Source organism: Pocillopora damicornis, chromosome 3 (assembly GCF_964200805.1).
Source record: "Pocillopora damicornis chromosome 3, jaPocDami1.2, whole genome shotgun sequence".
NCBI classification, from domain to species: domain Eukaryota; kingdom Metazoa; phylum Cnidaria; class Anthozoa; order Scleractinia; family Pocilloporidae; genus Pocillopora; species Pocillopora damicornis.
This window is the reverse complement of record NC_142672.1, coordinates 6163713-6189052: the sequence shown is the minus strand read 5'-3', so window position 1 is coordinate 6189052 and position 25340 is coordinate 6163713. Positions and strand designations below refer to the sequence as shown.

At 39.2% G+C, this 25340-nt stretch overlaps 4 protein-coding genes across 4 annotated transcripts; 2 read left to right on the top strand and 2 right to left on the bottom strand.

Annotated features, from left to right (window-relative positions):
• The first annotated feature begins 902 nt into the window (after nucleotides 1–902).
• Nucleotides 903–2753, top strand: LOC113670505 (uncharacterized). Its single transcript, XM_027186661.2, has 2 exons — nucleotides 903–2031; nucleotides 2177–2753. The coding sequence occupies exons 1-2, from the start codon at nucleotides 1042–1044 to the stop codon at nucleotides 2330–2332; spliced, it is 1146 nt and encodes a 381-aa protein (XP_027042462.2). The 5' UTR covers nucleotides 903–1041; the 3' UTR covers nucleotides 2333–2753.
• Nucleotides 2754–4141: 1388 nt separating this feature from the next.
• On the bottom strand, nucleotides 4142–15359 carry LOC113670509 (uncharacterized). The gene is made up of 5 exons (XM_027186665.2): nucleotides 14221–15359; nucleotides 11534–11675; nucleotides 9710–9919; nucleotides 8780–8947; nucleotides 4142–7105 (listed from the first exon to the last, which is right to left on the bottom strand). The coding sequence occupies exons 1-5, from the start codon at nucleotides 14816–14818 to the stop codon at nucleotides 5830–5832; spliced, it is 2394 nt and encodes a 797-aa protein (XP_027042466.2). The 5' UTR covers nucleotides 14819–15359; the 3' UTR covers nucleotides 4142–5829.
• Nucleotides 15360–18635: 3276 nt separating this feature from the next.
• On the top strand, nucleotides 18636–22190 carry LOC113670511 (magnesium-dependent phosphatase 1). The gene is made up of 6 exons (XM_027186668.2): nucleotides 18636–18755; nucleotides 19487–19547; nucleotides 19857–19967; nucleotides 20884–20991; nucleotides 21177–21262; nucleotides 21595–22190. The coding sequence occupies exons 1-6, from the start codon at nucleotides 18698–18700 to the stop codon at nucleotides 21678–21680; spliced, it is 510 nt and encodes a 169-aa protein (XP_027042469.2). The 5' UTR covers nucleotides 18636–18697; the 3' UTR covers nucleotides 21681–22190.
• Nucleotides 22059–23964, bottom strand: LOC113670510 (ras-related protein Rab-32A). The gene has a single exon (XM_027186667.2). It carries the CDS (start codon nucleotides 23370–23372, stop codon nucleotides 22752–22754), a length of 621 nt encoding a protein of 206 aa, XP_027042468.2. The 5' UTR covers nucleotides 23373–23964; the 3' UTR covers nucleotides 22059–22751.
• Nucleotides 23965–25340: the final 1376 nt, after the last annotated feature.

Below are 25340 nucleotides of genomic sequence, written 5' to 3'. Positions count from 1 at the left end.
CAGACTGGGTGTGTGAATTCCTTTCATATCAATCCTTGAAATGCTGACAATCATTTGAAGACCTACTTAGTAAATTATCATTGAACTATAAAAAACACTTTTTCGGGATATTTCGAAACATATTTATATTCTTTACCTCGTCTTTGCCAACTTGATTCTCTTCATATGAGTGTGTTGAGTCCAGCTCAATCCCCTGACCTGATAGCCAAAATTTCATTCTTGTTATCACCAATTTGGAGAGCCTGTCTAAAATAATGTGAAAATTTGACATATAAGTACAGGTCAGTGGATGGAAATAGTTCTTTTACTGAGCAATGTACGATTATTCACCTCTTAACACTCAAATTGAAAGTACATATTTTGAGAAGCGACGGGCTATGCGAAGGTTAACCTCGACAAAGCTGACGAATGCACACGGCACTTGGTAACCGCCCGCCAGGGATTTTGGCGCGAACTTTTTCATCCCTTGCGACACAAGACAGACACAACATATGGAGGTTGGAGTAAATGAATGAAAAATGTGCTAGAGTCCGGAAAAATGTTAGTGAACAAGTGTTATGAAATTAAGTGAAGGAAAATTAAAATATTCATGGAAATCTGTTAAAGGAAACAAAAGTAGGGAAAAGGAAAACATGAGACTTTTCGAACATAAAGCTTACTTGAGTGCGGGTATTCCGTTGACTTACCATTCGGTTTTAAGTTTTATCAAAAACGTTATACGCTTTTTAAACACCGTGACTTACTGACTTATGTGGTTGATTGTAACTTGTGTGAGACAATTTGGTTCAGACGGCCTAAAAGTACGTTACAGCATTTGGACATGCGCAGATGTTCAACCGCTGTGTACGTCGCGTCTGGGCTCTTGCGCGCGCTTTTTACTTCATTTCGTGTCGTACGTAATAAGTGAATCCAGGGCAACGAAGAATAAACACAATTTCGGCAAATCGCTGACACGGCTGGGGCATTTCGCAAGTGATTGTGAGAAGTGCTCGTTATTGCAGTTATTGTAACAGTGTTTTCAAAATTGGAATACAAAAAAAGATGTGTGGATCACTTCTGTCGAAGTTTAAGAATCCAACCAACAAGATACACTCAGGAAACATCAGTTTTACGAAGCCACACCAGGCTCTAAGTAAGAAAAGGCTGGCCAAGGAAGACGTGGATAGGAATGAAGACAAAGAGTTTTCTAAAGATGGACTTCAAGCTAGTGCATCGAGCGTTCGTTCCATGGAAAAAATCCCCAGCACCAGCTCTTTCAAGCAGGGGTCTTCCTACGAAACTGATTCTTCGTCGCTAGATGAAACAGAATCTGCCGTGCGCGCATTGGTTGACCAAAGTAGAAACATATTCCCTGCCGCGCGCATGAACAACAGCAAAGATCGGCACCGTGTTTTGGATCGCGATGATCAGTTGTTGGAAACTGCTCGTGAAATACTTACTTTTCAACTCTGTGCTTCCTCGTCAAGCTCCAATTCTACCCGAGCCGTCAAGCCCTTCAGTTCAGCTGTTTCCTCTGCTCCAAATAAAACGCAAGCCGCAGTGGCATTTGACGTTCCTGCTGGAAAAGCGAAATCGGTCTGTCTGCCTGCAAAAGTTCCAAGGCGCTTCAGACAGTGTAAAGTAGCACCTGAGCCTAATTTGGAGGATATGGAACAGAAGATGCGTGCTGCTGAGGAGAGGAAGCTGAAGGAGTTGGAGCGCGTCCGAGAGAGTGCTCGTAGCAGGGCTAGGCTGGGGCGACCACACCCTGCGGAGACTTCTGCCCGAGCCACTGCTGCAAAAATCGCCGTTAAACAAGCAGCTGCGGAAAGAAAGCGTAGCGAAGAAATGGAGAAGCGAAGACGAGCTGGAAACAAAACGTCCCGAAATAGGAGCAGAATTGCAGAAGCACAGGCCTTCGCCAGGGACCGGCTTCAGTTGTCTATTGAACAGAAAGAGGAGCAAACCAAGCAGAGGAAAGTAAAACGGCAAATGAAGATTGATAAGCAGAATAAGATGAAACAGAAGTACGCCAAGAAAGTCAAAGATAGAGTAAGTAACATTTGATGTCAAACTCGGGTTTAGCACCCTGACTAGGTAGGAGGATCTATGATTTAAGGAAGAGCGATTTAGGAGACTTTGGGCATGAAGAACATTCATTGCTATGGGGGCTGATTACACTTTCTTGCGGTTCTAGGTGACTCGAAGACTACAGGAGGAGGAAGCAGAAATCCGAGCTGACCTTCGAGATATGGAGACTTACAAAGCCTCCGGCGATAGCAGCGACGAGTCTTGGGGAGACGAAGAAAAGGAGAGAGTCAAATACGACTGGGAAGATTTCTTCTCAGACTAAGACTGATCTCTGAACCAAGCGGTTTTCGATGACTGTAGAAAACCACAAGTTTGCATGTAGCTTGACTAATCATAACAGGCACAGAGTTGATCTTGACTTATCGGAACATAGTCCTTTTCGCGCGCGTGGCGAGGGACAGGTTGTGTTACGAGTTCTGATTGGTTAATTTCACCGCTATAATTTGTTGTGATTGTTCAGACTGCATGCTTACTTGTTTGAATTCCCGGCAGTCATTCGAAACCGCTCTACTTGAACCAACCAAAAAAAAATAATAACTTAATAAAACAAACAAATAAATAAGCAATGGCTAATGAAAAGTGGAAATATTTGAAAGTGGTCTTGAAGTTTGACAAAACATGGAAATGAAGCTGTAGTTGTTCATAAGGATGCAAATGAATTAAATTTCAAACAATGACTACTTATTTGAAACTTCCTTTTCGAATTATATACTTAACTGTAAAAGATGATGCTTTATCCTCTACAAAAGTCAAACTTCCCAAATATTTGCAACGTTTGAAAACACATATGCATAATTCGGTATAGTTGCACTTTTTTTTGCGTTTATGAAACTTATTTATGTTACTTCCGTCCTGATCTTACACCCTAGTCACATAATCTTACTTCCCTTCAATCTTCCAAGGAGGTGGATTTGCAACAATAGTCCTGCGTAACAAACAGACTTTCATTTTCATGCTCTGTGCTCCAGACTAGGATTGTAAAACAGCGAGTATGTTTGTCGACAGTGCTTTGAGGGAGGGTTTCTCTCCGAAGGGTTTCGCTTGCTTTTAATTTGACCCGATAGGATGGGTGCTGATTTGAGGAAAAGTGCTCATTCAAGGATTTCCGATGCACTTAAAAAAATTGCGCCTTAAAAATCAACGTAACTTCTGATAACTAATGGCAACCATTAATTTCATTACGCAAGATCATCATGGTCATTGCTATTGATTAATTGACAAAGCATGATTCCATAAAGTTTTGTAACTCATCAATACGTCGTGGGAATAGTTACTGGTGATAGGACTTAGTGGAGTCCAACTTGGTCTGTCATTATACGAGTGATAAGAAAGTCAGGCGACCACGCAGCGTAACTGTGGTTTGCTTATCACGAGTTTGAATGTGATTGGCTCATTGAACTGTCCGATGACAAACTATCAGTTAACAACTCGGCAAGTGAATTAGTGCAAAATAGGAGTTTTTAACCAATAACATTCGAGGAAATTGTAATTTTTATGATTTAGAAATAAAGAGTGTCTTCCATAGTTATTTCGGTACATTACATCGGCGTGGGGCTATCCTCATGTTAGGCCATATCGGATGTGCCTGCTTTCGGGGTTTCGAGGCTTTAGTAGTGGCCATCATCTTGCGTTGACCCCAGAGGCATGGCCAGAAACCCGTAAGTACTTCAATGCCGCAGGTTTTAGAGGAACGCTTCGCAAATAATTTCCTAACATGCCGTGGGTTGACCCCACGAGCTAGCTCCCAATACCCGCGTCAGTCTTCCTTGAGGTACGACGATGACGATGCTCGGTCGATAGAGATCACACACGTGTGGTACTATTTTTGTCCTTAACCGTCTGAGTTAATAAAATGGGAATGACTAAGTGCGGCTTATATAACCCAACCAGTCACTATGAGCTGTCTTTTCTCGAAGGGGTCAGAGAAATAAGAGGATTTTGTTTTGAGTAGGGTCAGGGTTCGAGGCCTTGCACGTCACACCCCTGTCCAAACTTCGCTCGCAAATGCCCGCAAATGCAGCTCCCCCCCCCCCCCTAACACACACAACGCAACAAATGGACAAAAACAGAATACTGACGCCACAGTTGTATTTATGACATGTTTAAATGCGTCTTTTCCAAAGGGCACTTAATCATAACACGTTATAAATTTCATAGATACAATAAATGCCATTTTATGAGAAGGCTGTTCAATAACTTAAAATACTGGTCATATATATATATATATATTTATATGGATAGATGTCATTCAGATTAAAAGGTAAAAGAATATACTAAGGCATTGCTCTAAATATTTAGAGGTTTACACTTTGATGGGAAATCATTTCTTCATGGAATCGCGTCACATAATTCTATGAATGAAAACGTAATTAATCTGGTCATTTAACAGATATTTCACGCTTTTAGCTGTTTTCTTTATGTAGTTTAACTGACTGACAAAGTGCTAGCTACTTGGGGTGTAAAAGCGAGAGCGCTGGTCAACTAAGGCTCGAGAAACTAGAACCAAAGTTGTCAAAATTAGTTTGACATTTGAAAAGATGGCGAGAGGTTTTTTCCCTAATCAATAAATCGCAAGACAAAAGCAGTACTGTCTTTGATTACCTCTTCACTCCATCAAAAATCGCTTTGCGGTGTCGCATTTACGTTGACAAACCAAACGCAATGAGAGCACTTTAAAATAATAAGCCCCTATTATAGTTTGTTTTGAGACTCAAAAAACTCGAAGCACTTTTTTTTCACACTACCTTACTCAGGAATACTAGCTGAATAAGGAGATTTGAACAACATTACAATGCACGGAATAAATTCTCCGAAAGCTCAATCACCATGTGAACAGCTTCGAAAGTAACTCGGCATTGTGATTTCCAAAGGGAGATAATTTCATTGATCATTTAAATAATGATAAACCAATCTCACTCGTAATTTACAAGTACAAAGTCGCTGTCATCGAAAAGAAAAAAGAAGTTGACATAAAAAATTTAATTGACACCCACTTTCTTTGTTACCATGGCAAACAATTTATCCAATGTTTTGCACCAAAACCACAGTACACCAATCTACCTTTTGAGAAATTGATGTCAATTCTAAGACTCCATCGGATAAATTTCAAGTCAATACAAACAAGTAAATAATTTATTTGTAGCCTTCTCAGGCAAATTAACTTAATGAGCACCCCCACACCGTCCAGCGGGCATTCGTTCACCTAAACAGGGGCAATGAAATGTGCAAAAACCATAAAAATCATTCCTTATACTCTTCAGAATTGAACTTTAAAGCCAGCGGTAGAAACAGTTTCACTTCCATCGAGAGTCGATCTATACTTCAATAAAAACGTTTTCAGTTTGTGTTTGCTTTATGGGCCGAAAAGACCCTCACGTGAATACGAAATAAGGTGCCTCCCAGAAACATTATTTCTAAGAATTTAAGACAAGAACCTGAAAAATTATTTGCCGTAGCAAGATTGCCCCAATATTAGTAGAATGGAGGCCACTTTTTTAATCTTCACCTATAAATCAAATCACTTCATAGAAAAGTCATCGCCGTTTGCATATTCCATTAAATCACCATACGCGGAACTGAAAAAAAAGAAAAAAAAAAAAGGAAAAAATGCACAAGTAAATAAAATCCTTTCTTCCCTCCCCCCCCAAAAAAATTCATCAGATTCAAAATAGATTTGCTGACATTGCAATCAAACCCTTTCCGAAAACATAGATATAAGAACTACATAAGCGTATGCACAGAGAACTACAATAAAATAGATCAAAATATTTGACAACAGTTACTCGTCACCGTTTGAATTGCTGGGTTGTGAATCAAACTCATATTTTTCTTGGATTCGTCGACTAGCCGCTTGGTATCCTTAGACTGCAGGCTCATGTCTGTGAGTTCTATACTAACCACGCCCTCCAGCGAGTTGGGTTCGTTTTTGTCGCATTCCCCATTCCCATCGTTATTCTTAATGTACTTCGATGCGCTGTTTCTTTTCTCTAAAAAGCTGTTGCTTCGAGCTTGCTCCGACATATCTCCTTTAGAAGCCAGAACGCCGTACTCTTCGATGAGTGAACTTCTCTTTCCGTTGTGAATCTCCGCATTAGTTTGATTCACCTGTTCTTCCACATTTCTATCGACGTTTTCTTTGTTACTCTCCTGTATAACATCAAGATCTTCGCAAAGGGGTGCAAATACACCCATATTCACATTCAGACAACTCGTTTTCCCATTATTCCCCTGTTTCGAAGAAGGATTTTTACCCGAAGATTTCTCTCCATTCGCACCATTTACCGAGGGAATTGGGTATGTGGTTCGCAGGCTATTGCCTCCTCCAACTCCAGTCCCCCCTCCGCTATCTCCGTCCGTGTTGCCATCGTCATTGTTAGAGCGCCTGGTATTCAATTTACAACCGGAAGTAGTCTTTAGCCTACGCATGTGTTTTTCTATTTCATCTTCGTCCGAACTACTGCAACTAGAAGAGCGCCGGCTGCTTCCTGAGGGCACTGGGGACAGGCGGCGTGTAGTCCTTTTAGATTTGATCACCCCTCCCCCGAGATATTTTCTTGTCCGTTCAACTCGCGGTGAGTTCACCGGACTGTCTTCAAGATCCGATTCGCGTTCCTCGTGAATCTGATTCAAAGATAAAGGAGCACTGTTTGAATTTCGCAACCTATTGTGATGAACAATTCTCCTTTCGTGCGGGCGCGACAGAGACGGTAAACTGGGTGTGATCTCAGTGGAAAACTGTAAGTTCGTTGAAGTGCAAGGTTTGTTTGAAAGCGCGCCCACCGGGTGAAACTTTCCATGTGTTTTGTGATGACTTCCGGAAGCTACATGGTCATCTTCTTCCATAGAACTGTGCAGAATTTCTTCCGCCTCGATCGCGTGAGTTTTGATCGTTTCATTCAACATTTGTCCTTCCCTTGGGGCCAGTCTCCCAGAAGAAATGCGACGAATCCTCGGAGATCCCGAGCCTGAACTGCTACCATCTAGCTGAGTTTCCAAATCGTCCTCTTGATCTCCTTTTAATTCCAAGCCTGGTGAACTGAGGGAAAACACCAGATTCGATATGAAAAGGCATATTGAGGATTGTTTTAAGAGGGAAAGTTGCAATATTGAGGTTGAAAAGTCAACAGCTTAAACCCTTTTGACCCCTTAAAGGGACTAGCCTCTGATCTCTCCTTATAATATCAGCTACGAATCACACATTTAGGTCACAAGAATAGCGGACTAGAATATCTTGACTGTTAAAAGTTCTCCCGCTCAGCACCTTGGGAAATGTATGGAGAACAGAATGGTGATTACGCACACTGATGCTTGAGTGAAAAATGTTGAGGCAATGTTAAATCAAGAACGACGGAGGACGGCTGAGACTCAAATAAAGGGAGTAAGATTCTAAAGAGACTGTGGTGCTGCGTCGGTGGGGGAGTATAACAAGATAATTTTGGTTTTATCAACTGAGTTGACAATGTGAATTAGCCACCATAAAGAGTTTCACAGCTGACGTTTTGGGCGTCAGCCCTTCGTCAGAGCAAAAGATGATTCGCTCTGACGAAGGGCTAACGCTCGAAACGTAGCTTTGACACTCTTAACGGTGGCTATATACGATATCAGTTCTGTTGACAACACCAAATTATCTCGAGACTATGATAGATGGCAAATGATATTAGGGAAAATATTCAATTGAGATTCGAAAACAGTTGTGTATGGCATTGGTCGGTGTTTCTTTTCTCCGCTTTGTGGACTTGTCCGACCTTCTTATCCAATCAGATGCAAAGCTAACACCAATCGCGACCTGTTCACTTTTACTTTCCCGAGCTTGAGGAGGTTTGCTTTTTTAACATTTTATTTCTCATTTGCTGTTAGTAACAATGTCTTTCTTTCTTGTCAGCGGCTGTGTTTCCTTTGGTTTTGGGGAACTCAATCGAGTAGTGCACAATTTGATTCACGTGCTTTACTGTTAATGATTACGAAACTATCGATGCAATAATGAAGGGGTAAGTTTCTAAAGAAACTGTGGTGCTGCGTCGGTGGGAGAGTATAGCAGGTAATTTAGTGTTAACAACTGGGTTGAAAACGTAAATTAGCCACCGTAAAGAGTAAAAAAGCTAGATACAGATACTCTTTACGGTGGCTAATTTACGTTTTCAACCCAGTTGTTAACACTAAATTACCTGCTATCGATGCAATAAGTATAGGTAATCACATGAGGCCAAGTACTATTAAGGATTAATTGCACGAGAGTTTTCAAAATTTTCCAAAATTTTGAAAACTCAAGTGCAATTAATCCTTAATAGTACGAGGTCTCATGGGATTACTTGTTTATCAATAAAGGGCAAAATTTATACGAAGGAAAATCACGCGCGCACGGATTAGCCAATCATTAACAGGTAATCAAGCCCTTTCTTGATTACTAAAAATGCCCTCGATTTAGAAAAAAATGCCCTCTCTCTCAACCAATCAGCGCTCAGTAATTTTGCCCTTTATTGATAAAGGGGGTAATTTTCTAAAGAAACTGTGGTACTGCGTCGGTGGGAGAGTAAAACAGGGTAACAGTATTATCAACTGAGTTGATAATGTAAATTGGTCACCGTAAAGAATTTAAAAGCTGACGTTTCGAGCGTTAACCCTTCGTCAGAGCGATTGTCTCTTGTTTTCCAATTAGTTTTTATATTATCAACTCAGTTGATAATACTAAATTACCCTATTGATACACTACCTTGCTGTTGGTTCCTGTCGCTTGTTCTCAGGCAAAGATCGCCGCGCATCGATCCTTCGAACAGAGGGCTTCAAACTATTATGGGATGTTTTCAAACGCCTTAAGAGCTGCTCCGCTAGCAAATAGTAAGTGGCCGCTATGTGGTCGTATGCGTTTTCTCCCAGGGACCTGTGCAGATTATATACAAATATAGACTAAATTTTGGGTGACAAAGATGGTTTTTAAAGTTATAGTGCCTCAACTATGTCTGTCTTTGCAGGTCAGTATTTGAGTGAAAAGGAAAAGGAAGGGAAGGATATGAAAACACGGTCCATAATGACTGATACTGTCCGTTTGTCAGTTTGTCTGTCTTTTCACATTATCCTGTTTGTCGATTAGTTTGTTCATCAGGGTTCCAAATCAGTGTCTGACATCAGCATCTGACTTACTGACTGACTGGCTAGCTGGCTGTGGACAGGCTGAGTGATCGGCTAACTGACTGACTGACTACCTAGGATACTAACTAACTGACTGACCGACTACCTAACAGACTAACTGACTGACTGACTACCTAGCCTACTAACTGACTGACTGACTACCTAGCATACTAACTGACTCACTGACTAACCGCATCACTGACTTAATCACCGAGTGACAACCTATCTGACATATGCCTGACTCACTGACTACTTAACTGCCTTACTGCCTGACTGACTAACTGGCTACCTAACTGACTTACTACCTGAGTGACTGGCTGACTGTGACTTTCAGACTCTTTCACAGAATGACTAGCTATTGTTCCCTTTCTAGGTGCTGGTTGACCATGCTGGCAGGCTCTACTTTTATGAAAATTGGCCTAACTAGCTGCAAAATTGCAGTGCTTGATGCTGCTTCAATTGGGCACTCAATTATGCACTGGTAAGTCCAACTTATAACAGCAACATAACTCACTTTTTAACTTTCTCCCTATTTGCAATTTTTCCAGTCTCCATGATCTCCACCACATAATTATGTTCCTCAGGGGTGAGGGGTAGTTCAGTTACCAAGGGTACAGGAGTGGGAAGTACAGGCGGATGTCCCCCTTGGAACCAAGGATCCTCCATAATACTCTCCACTGAACAGCGATGGTATGGCTCTCTCACCAACATTTTTTCAATCAAGCTGTAGAGAATAGAGAGATGGGGCTATTTATGATCAGTGGGAGACATGGCCAGGATATTTTGATGTGTTCTTGGGCAAAAACACTTGGCTTTCATGGTACCTCTCTCCAGCCTGGAGAATATATGAGAACTAGTAAACTGTCAGTGAAGCCTGACAAAATGCTAGGGGGTACCCTAGCAATGGACTGGCAGCCCATCCAGGGAAGAGTTGAAATACTCCTAGTCATTTCATGCCATGGTACTGATCAGATCCCTTCAGGTGTGAAAATTCCTATGAAATTGGCATAGCTCTCAGCATGTCATGTTGCAGTTCAGTTGGCAATAGACTCAAACTGGAATCTACAAGGCACAGGTTCACTCCTTGTTAAGGCCTTTTTCTGGTTCATATTTCTGCAATAATTTCAATTTCCGCTAAACTGTGAGGTCTAAGTACTAACTTCTTGCAAATTTTCATTGCATATTTCCCTTGCAAACTTTCACCCATAATTGCTTATTTCTTATTGTGTATGAGTAATTTTGTTGGATCTGTTGAAGACTTGTAATTCATTTCTCTTAAGAGAACTGTGGAATCCAAGGGAAATTGACAACAAATCTTACTTAAAGCTTTAGGAAACAAAAAAAAGTGTACTACCAGCAGTTTGAAAACACCAAACTTAACCTACAGCTAAGCAACTAACTGCAAAAGTCAGTTAAGGTAAATGTAATTTTCACATGCAGCCAAAAGGAACTCAAAGCAAATACGCATTATTGGCCTCGTGTAGTTAAAAATGGGAGTAATTAAGTGTTTTGGTTTAGCATTTGATTAGATGAAAACCAAAACAATTTCATATTATTTACCACAATCATGGTAATTTGAGTGAACAATTGATAAAACATTGTCACTGCTTTCCGGTTTATCAATAAGAGCCCCACCATGTCTGCTCTGTACCCAACATAGCAGCCTTGGCTTGGACCAGTGTATCTACAATAGTATAGGTAACTGTTCCCCCACTTAAAGTTAACGCAAATACCCTTCTCTTGACCCCCCCTTCTTACACCATTCCAACATGTTTAATAAACACACAACCAGTAGAGGTTAACCTCTATCCCAAACTATCCACCTCCCCCCTCAATTTAACATGTTTCCAAAATGTTACACCGGTGGAGATCAAGATATAATGAATGTGGGGGGGGGAAGGGGGGTCCTGGGGTGCCCATGACCCTGCATTTCAAGCCTTTTTTGTCACATTGAGTATAACACAGTGTTGAGGTCAACATACGAATATGGTGAGTACCATCTGTTTGATACAGAATGATTCCCCCCCACTCCCAGGAAAAAAACCCTGGTTATGCCCCTGGAGATTAACACCCTTCCTCAACCTTTCTCCTACACTTCAACAAGTTTCCAAACACTAGATTGGGAAAGAGAGGAACTACAAGTTTACAGTGCCTTCCTCAGAGGCATGTTACAATGACCCCAAGAAGGCCTCACAGATACATTACAGTAATTGAAATTTACAATATCTAAGTATTCTGTAATATCATGGAATCAATTATTAATCACTCATATGATTACAGACCAAATTGGACTCCACTCAGTCCAATTACCAACATTAACAATAGGGTTAACATTTACCTTTGACAGGGCTGAGATACATGTCCAGATACACTGTACCGAACATCCATGATGTTGATGAGTGTTTCGCTATCATTTGCCTCATAAAAGGGAGCACGACCACACACTAACATAAAAAGAATGACTCCAAGGCTCCAAACATCTAAGACAGACAAAATTTGAAAGAAATCATTCATTTAGGATTAAAAGTTTATCATTAATTCATCATTTAACAATTTCCCTGTTATTAGAGAAAAACCTGTAATAACTACTGTATTTTCAAAATTTTGGCTAAAAGGAAGGGCACTTATTGGGTGGATGCAATGGGAGGGGGTGCTTATTCATTTTCAACTGTTTTCTTCAAACACAACCCAATAACTTGATTATTGTAGAAATTACTGGTCTTTATAGACTACACTGCTCATTGCCCAAACATGTTCTATTTATTCCAGGGAAGTTAACCCTTTAACCCCCATGAGTGACCAAGACAGAATTTCTCCTTACAATATCGATATCAATACAATATCAACCAAGTAAGTGATGAGAATAACGAAAAATACAAATTTGGGGATAATAAGTTGATCCAATACCAAGCACATGGAGATAGAAGTAACTAGAAGTGACTTGAAACACACAAAAAAGAACTATTTTCCTGTAGTGATTCCATTGTAGTTAAAACTCAAAAAGTTATATATAAAGTAGCAACAGAAACAGATTTTCCCCGTTTCCCCAGGAAATATGGTATTTTAACTAAGATTCAACGAGTAATTCTCCTTCCTGACTGTATTACACAACCTTGTAAATTAGACAGGAGAATTTGGTGTCACATCCAGATGATACCCTCTAACACTTGAGCAAATCTATTTTCATCACCTCTTTACACTATAACTTATCAAATTGTGAGAAGTTACATGTTAATACCTACAAGGAAATTTGTGGTAATTAAGGAAAAAATTCCTAAGCAGTTATACGGTAAATCTGTGTAACTATCAGCAATAAACATAAGAACCTTTTTCTAAATCCACCACAATGATTGCCACAATTTTTTCTTCCCAACTACAATGATCACCACAGGGTTATAATAATAATGTAATCTGACCATTGAGATTTCTCTAAACTGGGACTGAAACTTGACATTTTTCATCAATCAAGAAACTACAGTTTATTATGAAATAAATTTCAAAATTGTACCATATCCCTCCACAGGAAAGAAGAACCCTCTGAAATGTGCCCTGCGTCCAACATGTGGCTTCATAGTTCAGTTGGTAATAGCTCCCAAGTAATATCTGGGAAACACAGGTTCCAATCTCATCAAAGTCTGAATTTTAATCAGGCTCCTTTCCTGTGAGGATCATGGCTTTACTTAATCAAGAATCTCCTGCACTTAAGACTTGACAAGTTATAAAGAAACATCTGGCCGCTGGGTAAGCAATTATTACATTGAGCTTTAACTTGCTGAAACCATACAACAGAGCAAACAAACTATGATGATTTAATATCAGTGTATATCAATACTCAGAACCAGAAGTGACAAGAAAACATGCAAGCATGATCATGAATATCAGTTTTAGCCTCTATAAGAAAGTTCCTTGGTAAGGAACATGACAAAGGTTGTAATGATTCGCCCTTTTACAAATTTAATTGTCAGAAAGTCTCTGAATAGGTCATCAAAACTTCTAAATAATCCAGACACAATCTTAATTATTACTGCTAAGAGTCAACAATTGCTTTCAAATACCTTTGTAGTGTAAACATTTTATGAATTTATACATTAGGTGCAGAGCTATCTTGAAAAATTTGATGAAATTGCAAACGATTATCACAAATTAAAATAGAGCAGTTTCAAATTGAGAATGTGTTCATTCAAAATTGTAATCTTTGATACCTAATGGGTGTATAAACAACACGACACCGACCAAAAAAACTGAAACAAAAAGTGTTATTAAAATGCTATAACTAAACATGTTAACCTTTCGATCCTTAACATGAATGAAAAATTAAATTTATGTGGAGACAGAGGTTTATTCTAATTATTGTTATTATTCTTTTTCCTCTGGCCAGGTGCTGATTCCGGCGGTGATCAAAATTCTGACACAAGATTAAATATCATTCGATATTGTAAATGTAATTCTCAACTAAAGTAATTTCAAAAATTATTTTAAGCATGACTTGGCAATTGAAACTTCATACTGGCCAATCAAATACTATACATTTTCCACACAATTACTCAGTAAAATTCGAATGCTCACCTCCTACTGAGAAGGAGCAGTAAAACTGAGTTAAGCTGAAAATTTGAAGTGTGTGAATTCATTACACCGCATTTTAATGCACATCAAAAGAGGTAAATATATCCGGACACGAGCAACGTGCTCTTCGAATGTCCTTCATAATTTGACTTAGAATGAAACTATTTCCCATGGATGGACATAGGAGAATCGCAAAGACTACCATCATTAATTGGACACCGAAAAAATCTTGAAGCCGCTTCGAAATCAAACAAAATTGTACAATTTCCTGCTACATGTTGAAAGCCGCTATCAACTTGACTCTGGAACAGAGAGGCATGTTATTAGATGAAACATGTGAAGACGAACCTTATTCATTAAGATTAACGCAAGGTAAAAAACCGCTAGGAAATGAGCACGCAATGTTCGAGGAAAGCTTTTTATCCCACGGAGATGATAGTAATAATGATAAAAAATACTCACCTACTGCTGGAGCATCGTACGAATCTCCCAGTAGAACTTCGGGGGCGGAATACGCTAACGATCCACACGAAGTATCAAGCTTCTGACCGGGAGAGAACTTATTCGAAAGACCAAAATCCGTTAGCTTAGCAACATCCAAACTCTTAAAGAATATCACATTTTCAAGCTTTAAATCCCGATGTACAATGTGCAGTTTGTGGCAATAGTCAATGGCGAGAACAATTTGTTGAAAATAATGGCGAGCTTTGTCTTCGGAGAGGCCTTGTTCGTGGTTCATGATATATTCATACATATCCCCACCATCGCCCAGTTCCTGAACAAGGTACAGTTTGGTTTGCGTATCGATGACTTCGTACAATCGGACCACATTTGGATGTTGGACGAGTTTCATGCATCGAACCTCCTTGACGAGATGTGCTCTAGAGATCTCATCGAGTTTTGTTTTATCGATCACTTTCACAGCAACTCGTTCTCCCGTAAAAACGTGTCTCGCAATTTTGACAACAGCAAAGTGACCGCATCCTAGCGTTTCTTGCAAGTCGTATAATCCAGCGATTTGTCCATCTTTCAAGGTTGAATTGAAGGAGTGTTTCGCCATGTTCTGATATTAAACATTATGGATCGGCCATTTCGACTGTACGCTGTTGATGCAAACAATGTTGAGAACAGACAATGGAAACGTCAGTTTACATCACAGAGCCAATCAGAACACAAGGAATTGCGAAAGGCAGGAATTGGAACGATCGATCGGAATCGAATCTTCCCTAGAGCGCCAAGAAATGTCATAGAAAGCAGGCTATCAAATAATATGGCAAATATTATTACACATTCAAACATTTTTAGTAAAATAATGAAAATTCCAAAATTTAATGTAGAAACAGTACTAGAACAGTGCTTTTTTTAAACGCAGAACTAAAATGGTCTTTGATTGCTCCTTAAAAAATTGCAGATTGACAGAAACGTTATTTTGAAGTTTACAGATATGAAATTAAACTAAAATTTCACTCTTTCCCCTCCGAAGTTAAAATATTTTAAATCTGGCAATCAAGAGAAAATCCGGGACTATTTTTTACAGCTGCAGCTGTACGTGGGAATCAGTTGTATGTTTGCGTGCATGAAATAAATCATTTCGTTTTCTATGTTTACATTCGTCTATATCATGGAAAATCAAAGTATTTGTTGAAATTTTTATGAAATTAAATCAAGGCTTGCGGTGTATATTTATCGATGAAAAATATCCTAAGGGTGCATTATTAACAAGTTTATTCTGAAAAAATGAACTTGGCAAGTGATCGGCGTACAATACACTGAGCCGAGGACACTTCACATCCCCCAACCCACTCCCCCATGAAAAATAATAGTCACGACAACGATGGTGATGATAATGAAAACGCAAAAAGGTAGAGAAGAATTTACATGAACATAAGCATAAGCATGAACATAGTATTGTCACTGGATTGTAAGAAAATGGTCGGAGATGAAATTACTATAGCGATGACGAAACTCTATAAACACAGGCTGGGCTCCGATTGGACGGTCTGTTACCATCTTAAAGAGGCTGCCCGCGATGAAATTTGATGATGTTAACTCTAATGGTGATACAATGAAGCTATGAGAATGAAAATTACGTTTATGATGCACCCTTGTACATAGCTCTTCTTGTGTGGCTGAATATCTGATGACGTAGAGAATGATGATGATGACGATGATAATAGTGATGATTGAGTCGGGTTAGACTCACACTCAAGAAACTGGAAGAATCAATCAAGGCAGCCCATTTGCCGGAAATTCAGTTCTGGTTAAACATTCAAAAGGTAAGAGAGCTCGACTTTACCGATGTCCGGGAAATATACCCAGAACCATATAATAGAGTGGCGTTAATTGAGGATTCAGTCTCTGTGTCGGTTTACAACCACAATTTACACTTGATTTCTCACGGGGACCTCCGAAAGGCGACATGCTTCTACCTGTCTGTTGAAACTGGTTCACGCTATTTGAACTCTGTGAAAAGCAGGTTTACAATACAAACATTGTTTCATGGCATAAATGCTGACCTTACCATATTTGTCACGGCTGGATGACTGTGCATTTTCTATCATTACATAATCTTTACCATCTTGTATTTCTGAAATCTTAATGCTGCTGTTCATTAGTTGTGAGTATTTTCCGAGCTCCTACTTGCTGACAGCTAAAAATTTTCAACAAATGTTTGATTGATGGACAGTCGACCAAAAATTAAACTCTCCGATTTTATTCCACGATTTCTCCTCATTTTTCGTCGTCTACTTCTTTCTCAAAGCGGGAGGTTCTTGCTTGATGTCTAATATCTAATTAGTTGTCGTTACTTCTCGGAAAATTTCGTTGCTGTTTCAGTTTCGTGATAACTCGTACTTTGGTCGGGCAGGTTCCCGCCATCGAAATTACTGAAATAGATATGACTCTTGTTTGGTGTGGCCTTACTGTCTCAGCCAATCAAAACCAAGACCATCTCAATATCGTCACTCGTAGCATTGTGTTACAGCCAATCAAATCCTTTGTTTTTCACAAATACCGATTCCACGTGCTCAAAGACAGCGTTGAAGTTCCTTTCAAGCGCTAAACAATAACACAACGTTGTGTCAGCAGTTCACACTTGTGTACGCAGAAGTTGGACGCACAGTTCCTACTTTTTTTCTCCCCTCTGAGCGGTAAAAAAACTATGCCTTCAACGAAAAACTACTACCACGGAAGTCTATGGATGAAAAAAGGAGAAAACGATGGAATGGAGTCGGTGATTTCAGATTTTCGAGACCTGCTTCAAGTCAACCAGAAAATCGATGCGGAAGAAATGAGATATGGTGATATGTTAGACTGTGAGCGTCCTTCGGTGGACGATTCAGAAATAACTCTGCGAGCCTGCATATGTCCTACGGCAGATCCATTGAGGAAGTCTGCGGCTTCCTCTTCGTCCTACAATTTACTGGTTGAGCTCATCGAGCAGGGAAATTTGATAAAGGAAGCCGTTCGGAGGTTGAATACCTCTCCTTGTCGGAGTAAACAGTTGAAACGGCTCGACCGCTGCAGATAACTGGAAATTACTGGGGTCACAGGACACGCCGACGATACAAGTTATACTAAAAATGAGACGTATTTTGAAGCATTTTAATAGCATTTTCCATCTCCGATCTACCACAAAAAGTCGCATTTCTCGGAAAACTGAGTTTTGCGGTTTGCAGACTGCTTTTGTTTACACTTTGAATGCTCTAGCGAACGAAGTTACGTATTACGTAAAAACATTTGAGCAGTCTGGTACATTTGTTATCCTGATAAACATTTATGACGGAACTTTCATTTGGAATCGATGGAAAGCGAGCAAGACAATCGTATTTGAACTATTACGTGCACAGCGGCAAGATTCAGTGAATGTCGCCATTCATTCTCTGCGCAGACCGGTTTCCTGCATATTAATGAGTGGTGTTGAACAAATAAACAAGACCTTAAACAGTTAAGTAAGGTTTCGTCCCGAACAGAGTACTACGGATATATCAGTCGCGAAGAATTATATTTAATAAGAACTGATTATTACATTTTGTTGTGGTGTTCTCTCAGTGACTTGGTTTAGGACAAACCGTCTAAATGTCTCAGAAAGAATTCATGGAACAGTAATGTGCGTCACAAATAAAATCGAGTAGGCTTAATCAGTTTCAAGCTGTTTTCTCTTAACCTTTAAACGTATTAGTTGGAGAATAATAAACAAACAGTTTATTGCGGTCATGAAACGAACTTAAGATCCATAAATACCACACGGATTGAACTTCCGTGAGATAAGAACACTGTCAGACATTAAATTTTTTATGTGGAACAGTCATGATGGATTAGCACAATATAACATTCCATGGACATCTGAGGCCGAAACGTACTCCTTCTCAGAGCAATGGTATTTTTCTAGGTTGAAGACTGATTTCATATTCCTTGAGGTATATGACCAGAGTTATTGTAAACACTATGTTTTTCCTTAATAGTAGCAAAAAGAGATGCCTGAGGCTTAAGGCATCAACCAACAACAAACAATAATCACTGAACTAGAAATTTTCTGGCCTAAAACAAGATCAGTGGTTGCTCTTGGACCGAGGCTCAGACCCTCAATAACTTGATGCAATGCTTAACGAAACCCAGAAAATTATTCATATATTTACTGGTGAGTTAGTGGGATAATTTGGATGATTTGCAGTTATTAAACCAAGTTTAAAAGGGTATGTATATGTTCCCTGACCAGGGAACAAAGGCATTCAGGGCTATTTCTTTTTGTTTCAACACTTTTGAATCTACAAGAATTATCAAACTAGCTGATTTTGTCATTAGAGACAATTTCTCCAAGAGAAAATTTCCTTGTAAAATTGAATTTAGGGCAAGGATCAGTAGAAAGTGTTTATTTTCCTTTCCCTCCCCTCCTGAGTCGTGAGTTTTACTCGTACAAAGAAAACTGGGCTCGAGTAGGATGACTGCAAGCAAAGATGGCGGAAAATTTGTGCCAGAACTTGTCGTGTTTGACTTAGGTGAGTGTTTTTTCCCGTCTCCTACTGTTTAAAATTATTGTCAAACAAATCTAGTTATGTCTAACAATTTAAGGGTGTAGACAAATGGGCACCTACTTGTAGTCTGTGCGTTAGTCTGGCAGTCTGTAGTATTAAAGACGTTTGTTCTGTTCGAAATACCAATATCACAATTTTTGAAGTTAGAACTATCAGTCTCATTCAAGTTCTTGTTTTGTGAAATGAAGAAATGTGATCATAGTTTTAAAATTTTTAATAAGAGCGACTTCACTGTGATAAGAACAGCACTAAATTAAGAGTCTCAACGTAAGAAAGAAATATATTGAAAACAAATTCAGCCTGTCAGTTATCTTATTTCAAGTGTCCTTCAAATGAGAAATTTCAATTATTTTAACATTCTTTTCTCTAATCAAGAAATTAATTACAAGAAACTCGGGTCGATAAAAACGTACTGAAAGTGAGAAACAAGTTCTCTGAATGAAGAAATCAGATTTTAGAGTAAACATTGGCTGGCAGGAGTTAAACTGACATGAACTGTTACCCACCGAACCACACGCATTGAATCATGGCCAGTATGACAATTAAACCTGTAATATTTATTTAGACTGTGGAGCTCGCAAGTGTTTGATTTTACAAATGGGATGATACAATATTTCCTGTGACTGAATAATTGCAAACAAGTTATTGAAATGTGCTGGAAAGGGTTTTGCTTATGGCTTAATATTTTGTAACAGATTTTACAGTGTGGCCATTTTGGGCTGACACTCATGTTTCTCCACCTTTTACAAAAAAGAGGTGAGTGTTATGTAATAGTAGGTATGCTATACTATTCTTAAGCCTTTTACCCTTAAGAGTGACTGTTATCTAATTTCTCCTTACATTCTCACCCCTGAATCACACATCAAGGTCATGAGAATAATGGAAATGATCACCAACTGAAGGAGCTCTTGATTGTTTGTAATATTATCTTTTGATGGTTTATGGATATTTTCTAGAACATCACATAGTCATCTCAACCGTACTTCTGGCTTCCTGGGTAAATTTTTTATGACGGTTTGGTTAACCATGAATTATTAATTTCTGTTTACGTCATTTGCTTTAAAGTAATGGCTCAATACAGGACAGTGGTGGAAACAAGGTGAAACTGTACGATGACATGTTGGAAATTCTGAAGCATCTCAGCTCTAAAGGAGTGTGTCTTGCTGCAGCTTCTAGGTGAAGATTATATTAAGTTTTGAAGGTTACAAAATTTTAACTTAACCCTTTGCCTCCTGGTAGTGACCAAAAATAAAATAGAATTTCTCCTAAATATATTAGGTTTCATACAACAAAGATTAAGAGAATATAAGGAAACATACATCAACAAGGGTTATTTTTTATTTAAGTCCAAGCTTAATTTACAGGAGATGTGTGTTAATTTAGTGCACTTAGAGCTGTTAGTGCACCACTGAAAATGTATTTTATGCCACCAATCACATTACTGACCTCTTGTGAAACATGAGCACTTTTTCAGAGGCATTAAAAAGTTATGCTCTTGAGTTGTGGTGTATTATCTATGCTTTCAGCTGTCTAGTAGCATTATTGTTGATAGCAGCATAAAACAAAACAGAAATTTTGTTTAATAGTTATATACAACATTCACTTTTAAGCCAACATGTACGAGACCCTTCCCCCCTTAAAGATTGATTGACCAATTTGATACTCTCCCCTCTTCCCCTCAATAACAAATTAAGAGTGGTGCTTTATAATTTTTGTGTGACCCTTATCTGGATTATTGCCACTTTTGTTCTGGGATAGGAAACTTGGGTCCAAGGTAGCTAAAGTCTTTGGTGTTACAGGCGTCTCTTAGCTTTAGCATTTAACCTTTTAACTCCCAAGATCTCATTAGTAATTCTCCTTACTGTCTGCTATACAATCATTCTGATGTCACATCTGAAAATTTGGTATTGGATCAAATAATAATCCCCTAATTGATACTTTTCTTGGTTCTCATTACTTGTCTCCTTGATTTTGTATTGATACTGTAGGGGGAAATTCTGTCTTGGTCACTCATGGGAGTTAAAGGGTTAAGTTATTCATATGTAGACAAATAATACTGACAATATCCCAAATGAACTATTTTGTCCTACAGAACTGAAGATCCTCCCACAGCCCAGGAATTATTGAGAATTCTTGACATAGACCAGTATTTTTCCTACAAGGAGATATATCCTGGGTCAAAACTTACTCATTTTAAAAGGTTGGTTTGTAAATTAGTAATTTTATTTTCCACCAGTGTTTATCCAGCAGCGCAATGCAAAATTTAAGTGCATGTTGCTGTAAGTGATGTTCATGGAAGTGTTCAAACTCAAGTCCGTATTTTTGTGAGAAGAAAGGGGTTCACATAAAAATAGTCTGTATTGTTTTTTTTTTTATTTTTACCAGATTTGTAGAGGCTAGTGGAATTGCATACTCTAATATGCTCTTCTTTGATGATGAAGAAAGGAATATTCATGAAGTTAGCAGATTAGGTAAGCAATTATTTGGTACTTGTGGAAGAAAAGTATACCCAAATTATGGCCCAGTTGGGTGGCACAATCTTCTTTGAGACCAAGGGAGGGTTAAAAATTTCTTTGTATGAAAACCTACCAGTAAATCTCACTTTTTGAGCTAATTACAGTTTCCATAACAACTAATGACCTACATTTTTGCTACTTTCACTAAATTGGATGTTGCTTCATAACAGGTTACCTGCAAAATTTAGCCTGGAATGATTTCCAAAATAAGAAGCAAACATTAAGACTTTCCATTATCCAGATATTTGAATTCTAAGACATGTTAAATTTTCTAATTATTCTTTCAGGCGTAACTTGTGTTTTGGTGAAAAGAGGAATGACCCATACTGTCTTACAAAGTGGACTTGCGCAATTTGCAGCTAAGCATAAGTGAAAATATAGCTAAGACACAAATGGTACCTTCATGAAAGAAATGATGCTATAACCTCAGCTGAAATGAAATGCAGATGCACTAATCAGCATGGTGATTGCTGTGGAAATAAGGAATCTTTATCACAATAGGGAAATTTGGGGAAATCTTTATAAGAAGCAGAACGTTCACAACAAATTTGACACAATGTTTAAAGATTAATATCTGCAAATGGGTTCTAAAGGTTCGTTTTCCCATCTTTTTCTTACATCATCACTATTTTTTTTTCGTTGCTCAGCGCAATCTCATTGCAGGTTATGTACTTGAATGGGCACTCGGGCAAAAAACATATTCAAAGGCCTCTTTAACCTTTCTGTTTCTGTTCTCTGACAGTATTTGCTGTTTTTGTGAGCCATATATGTTTTTCTCTTTATTTTTCGTAGAAAGCTAACAAAATACAGCGTGTGCAATTATTTTGATCAAATTGTTGTGACATGGTTTGAAATTTTTCCCAATAAAAAAATTTAGAAGCCAGTTCGAGTATTCACCTATGTTCAGATTTTGAGAGTGAACTCAAGGCAAAGGAAATTTCTGTCGGAAACAGAATAATAGCATAGATATCAAATAGCGATTGTGAAATGTTTGTCTGGAAATTTTGTTATTCTTATGTCTGGAAGATTCGTATCTAGCCAATCAGCGTTCTTTTTAACTAAGGTGTCCCGCAAAGATAAGGAACAATTGTCTGTGATTTATTTAGCTTTCAGTCGAAGTAATCTTTTATATCAGTCGAGTCGAGGAGTTGTGACAGTTGCGAAACCTAGCGAGAATAGAAGAGGAGAAGAATAAAAATCTAGTGAAGACGAGACAGTGTGGGCTATCTTTACTAATTCCCCACATTTCGACAAAATATTTGTGAAGATTTCCTTTCGCCATCTCCGAGACGAGACATAGTATTCTGGAGTTCTATCTAGAAGAATGATCTCTGCCTTTTGTGTCATACTTCAGTTTCCAATCGCCCCAGATTGTCACGCCATTACGAGACAAATCAATTATTTCTTGTAGAATTCTATCCACAGCTTTGGCGATCACCCGCTTTTAATCGTCAATCTTGCGTGATGGAAGTTCAAACCATGTGACATATCCATAGTGTGAACAGTACTTGTCCATTTCCGCCTTCCTTTTGACCATTTCTTCACTTCCTGGAAAGGAACCTTCGTTTGCATTATTATTTATCGCGATCAAAACGATTGGAACCTTAAAGCCGTTTCGTTCATAGCTAGGATTTGCTGCTTGTATGAGCTCGAAATTTTCAAGGGCGATGGAAAGCGTTGACGGCTTCTCTACATCATAGAACAGCAACGCGCCATCACATGATTTGCACAATTTGCGATTACCACAGTGAAAACGAAATCTGTCGATGAGCGAAAGCTCCCAATACTGGATCTTCAGAGTGTAAGAATGTGAATTTGACGAATTTCTCCACACTATCTCCTCCCGATGTAACCACGGGGTACAGAGTGGGATTATTTTTGAAGACATAAGATTCCTCTCTTTCCACTTTGGGTCGCCTAAGATTATTATTTTCAGATGAAGCTGATCTCCATTTTCCAGAATGTTTTTCTTGAACGATTTCAACTGTATTTCTTCGCCAAGTAAGCTCAGGACTGCTTTGTTCTCTTCTTCCGGTTTCTCGTAGGACACAACACAAGTGGTCATGGTTGAAAGTAGGTATTCGAAGTTGACAATTGTGTTTTTTCTTAGTTTTCAAGCTGTCGAGGTTATATTCTTCTTGTTTTTATCTTAAATTGGCAGTGTGGCAGCTAGATAGAAATGTCCTTTGAGTTTCGAAACCGGCAATGCAAGATTTCGAAGATTTCACACGTGTAAGCATGTTAGGCGCCTGTCACGCACGGAAGGCGGCCGTAAGGATGATGCAACTGCATTTAGCGCCTTTTATCAATCTTAAAGCCCTTGTACATCCCAAATTAAAAGCCACAGTCTAAGAATTGTGGCAAGCGCCGCAACTCTCAAGGCTACCGTGCGCGTCACGATAAGGTGTGTGCCTAGGCTCCCCTGTGTGTTCTCATATCACAAGTTTTGTTACTGCGTCTGGCTCGTTCAGAAGCATTTCTCTCATCCTGAACGTGGCCCTTGATCTGGAAGAGGTATTTAGAAAGTTACACGGAAGTGTGTTGGAATTCAACAGGTTGTCTACGTTTTTGAGAAACCCGCTCTAGATGCAATTACATGAGATTTGATTACTTTTGTATATTTTATATGCTCCGTCGCGCGAAAAAAAAAAAAAAAAAAAAATCGGCGAAGAAAGAACTTGATGTTAGCCCGATGTTAGCCCGCTGTTAGCTAAGGCCTAACTCCCATAGTTCCGCGCGCCGCGTAACGTCAATTTTTTTGCGCTGTTTTCTTTTGACTTACGCGATGTTCTTCGTTGTTTACATGTTTGGTATTGGCGTGAAGTGGTGGCGAGAGAGGTATCTTTGAAACCATTCGGCAGTAAAATAAGTTAATCGGCGGAGTAATTAAAGCGTTTACACCATCACTAGTTTTATCTTTAACAGAACGAGTCACTCGATCCTTCCCCCGTTTTTGATATGTTGGACTTCTAGAAGAGGACGATCTATCTTCTATCTTCTATCTATCCTAGTTAGGAAGATAGATATACCTTTATAGATAATTAACAACTGATGGAAATACCGTGTATAAATAAAGTTATCTTATCTTTATCTTATCTTATCTTATTCTGTAAACCAAAACTGAACCAAATTATATTTGGATACCGTCCTCATCACAAACTGATTGCATTTATAAAACTCCGCGTTTGTGAAGCCCGACCAATCCCCTTTCGTCCATATTTGATTCTGGAGTGGATTTAGCCCACGTACAGTCGTACCTTCCACCCCTAAGGAGTTTCTCGGGGGGGGGGGTAGGGAAGGGTACGGCTACATGAAGGTCAGAGCTAGAGTAGATTTAGTAGGTTCTCGTTATTAGCGCTCTACGACGCGGGAAGATGAGAAGATTCAGGGGGAGGTTTTCCAGGGGTCTGGCGCTAATAGTGTTAAACCCCTTCGCACACCTTTTGCCGCTCGCGTTGCTCAAGGCCTGATAATTTCCCGCGGGCGAAGAAAAGCTCGCGCCTAATAATAGCCTACGTGTAGCCGCACCCTTTCAACCCCCCCCCCCCCCCAGGTTAAACGGAAGCGAGAGGGGAGGGTGCGGCTACAGGTACGCTAGCCTAATGAGGGCGTGCTCGCAAGCTTGAGAGGAAAAACTAAGGATTTACCTCATGCGGCACTAGAACCCTACAGAGTTAACCCAAAACCCCCCGCCCTCTCCCCTTCCCCTTAATCCTGAATTTTTGCATGAGAAATCAAAAAACAAATTTTTTTTGTTATTGTTTTAGCGGTAACCGGCTTTAGAACTACTGGGTGTTAGGGAAGATTGGAGTTAAGCAGGGCACACTCCTTTAATCTGTTTACGGATTATGGTGAGGAAATTAGATCGTTTTCACCGCATTCTACGTGCTCATGAAAACTGAAACACTGCTTAATGTCTGTCGAGCGCTGTTTACCTTCAGACAGCCAAATACTTGTTTATTTACTATCTTGTTCACGGATGTGTTTGTTTTTTCTCAATGTCAACTGATATAATCATGGAATATACTGTCTA

What these genes read in the sequence shown, in the direction of transcription:
- LOC113670505 (XM_027186661.2), top strand. Translation starts at nt 1,042, where the DNA reads ATGTGTGGATCACTTCTGTCGAAGTTTAAGAATCCAACCAACAAGATA. An exon ending in CCAAGAAAGTCAAAGATAGA is followed by an intron (nt 2,032 to 2,176) that starts GTAAGTAACATT and finishes TTGCGGTTCTAG; the next exon opens with GTGACTCGAAGACTACAGGA.
- LOC113670509 (XM_027186665.2), bottom strand. Translation starts at nt 14,818, where the DNA reads ATGGCGAAACACTCCTTCAATTCAACCTTGAAAGATGGACAAATCGCT. An exon ending in GTACGATGCTCCAGCAGTAG is followed by an intron (nt 11,676 to 14,220) that starts GTGAGTATTTTT and finishes TGTCTGTCTTAG; the next exon opens with ATGTTTGGAGCCTTGGAGTC. An exon ending in GTATCTCAGCCCTGTCAAAG is followed by an intron (nt 9,920 to 11,533) that starts GTAAATGTTAAC and finishes TATTCTCTACAG; the next exon opens with CTTGATTGAAAAAATGTTGG.
- LOC113670511 (XM_027186668.2), top strand. Translation starts at nt 18,698, where the DNA reads ATGACTGCAAGCAAAGATGGCGGAAAATTTGTGCCAGAACTTGTCGTG. An exon ending in ACTTGTCGTGTTTGACTTAG is followed by an intron (nt 18,756 to 19,486) that starts GTGAGTGTTTTT and finishes ATTTTGTAACAG; the next exon opens with ATTTTACAGTGTGGCCATTT. An exon ending in CCACCTTTTACAAAAAAGAG is followed by an intron (nt 19,548 to 19,856) that starts GTGAGTGTTATG and finishes TTTGCTTTAAAG; the next exon opens with TAATGGCTCAATACAGGACA.
- LOC113670510 (XM_027186667.2), bottom strand. Translation starts at nt 23,372, where the DNA reads ATGACCACTTGTGTTGTGTCCTACGAGAAACCGGAAGAAGAGAACAAA.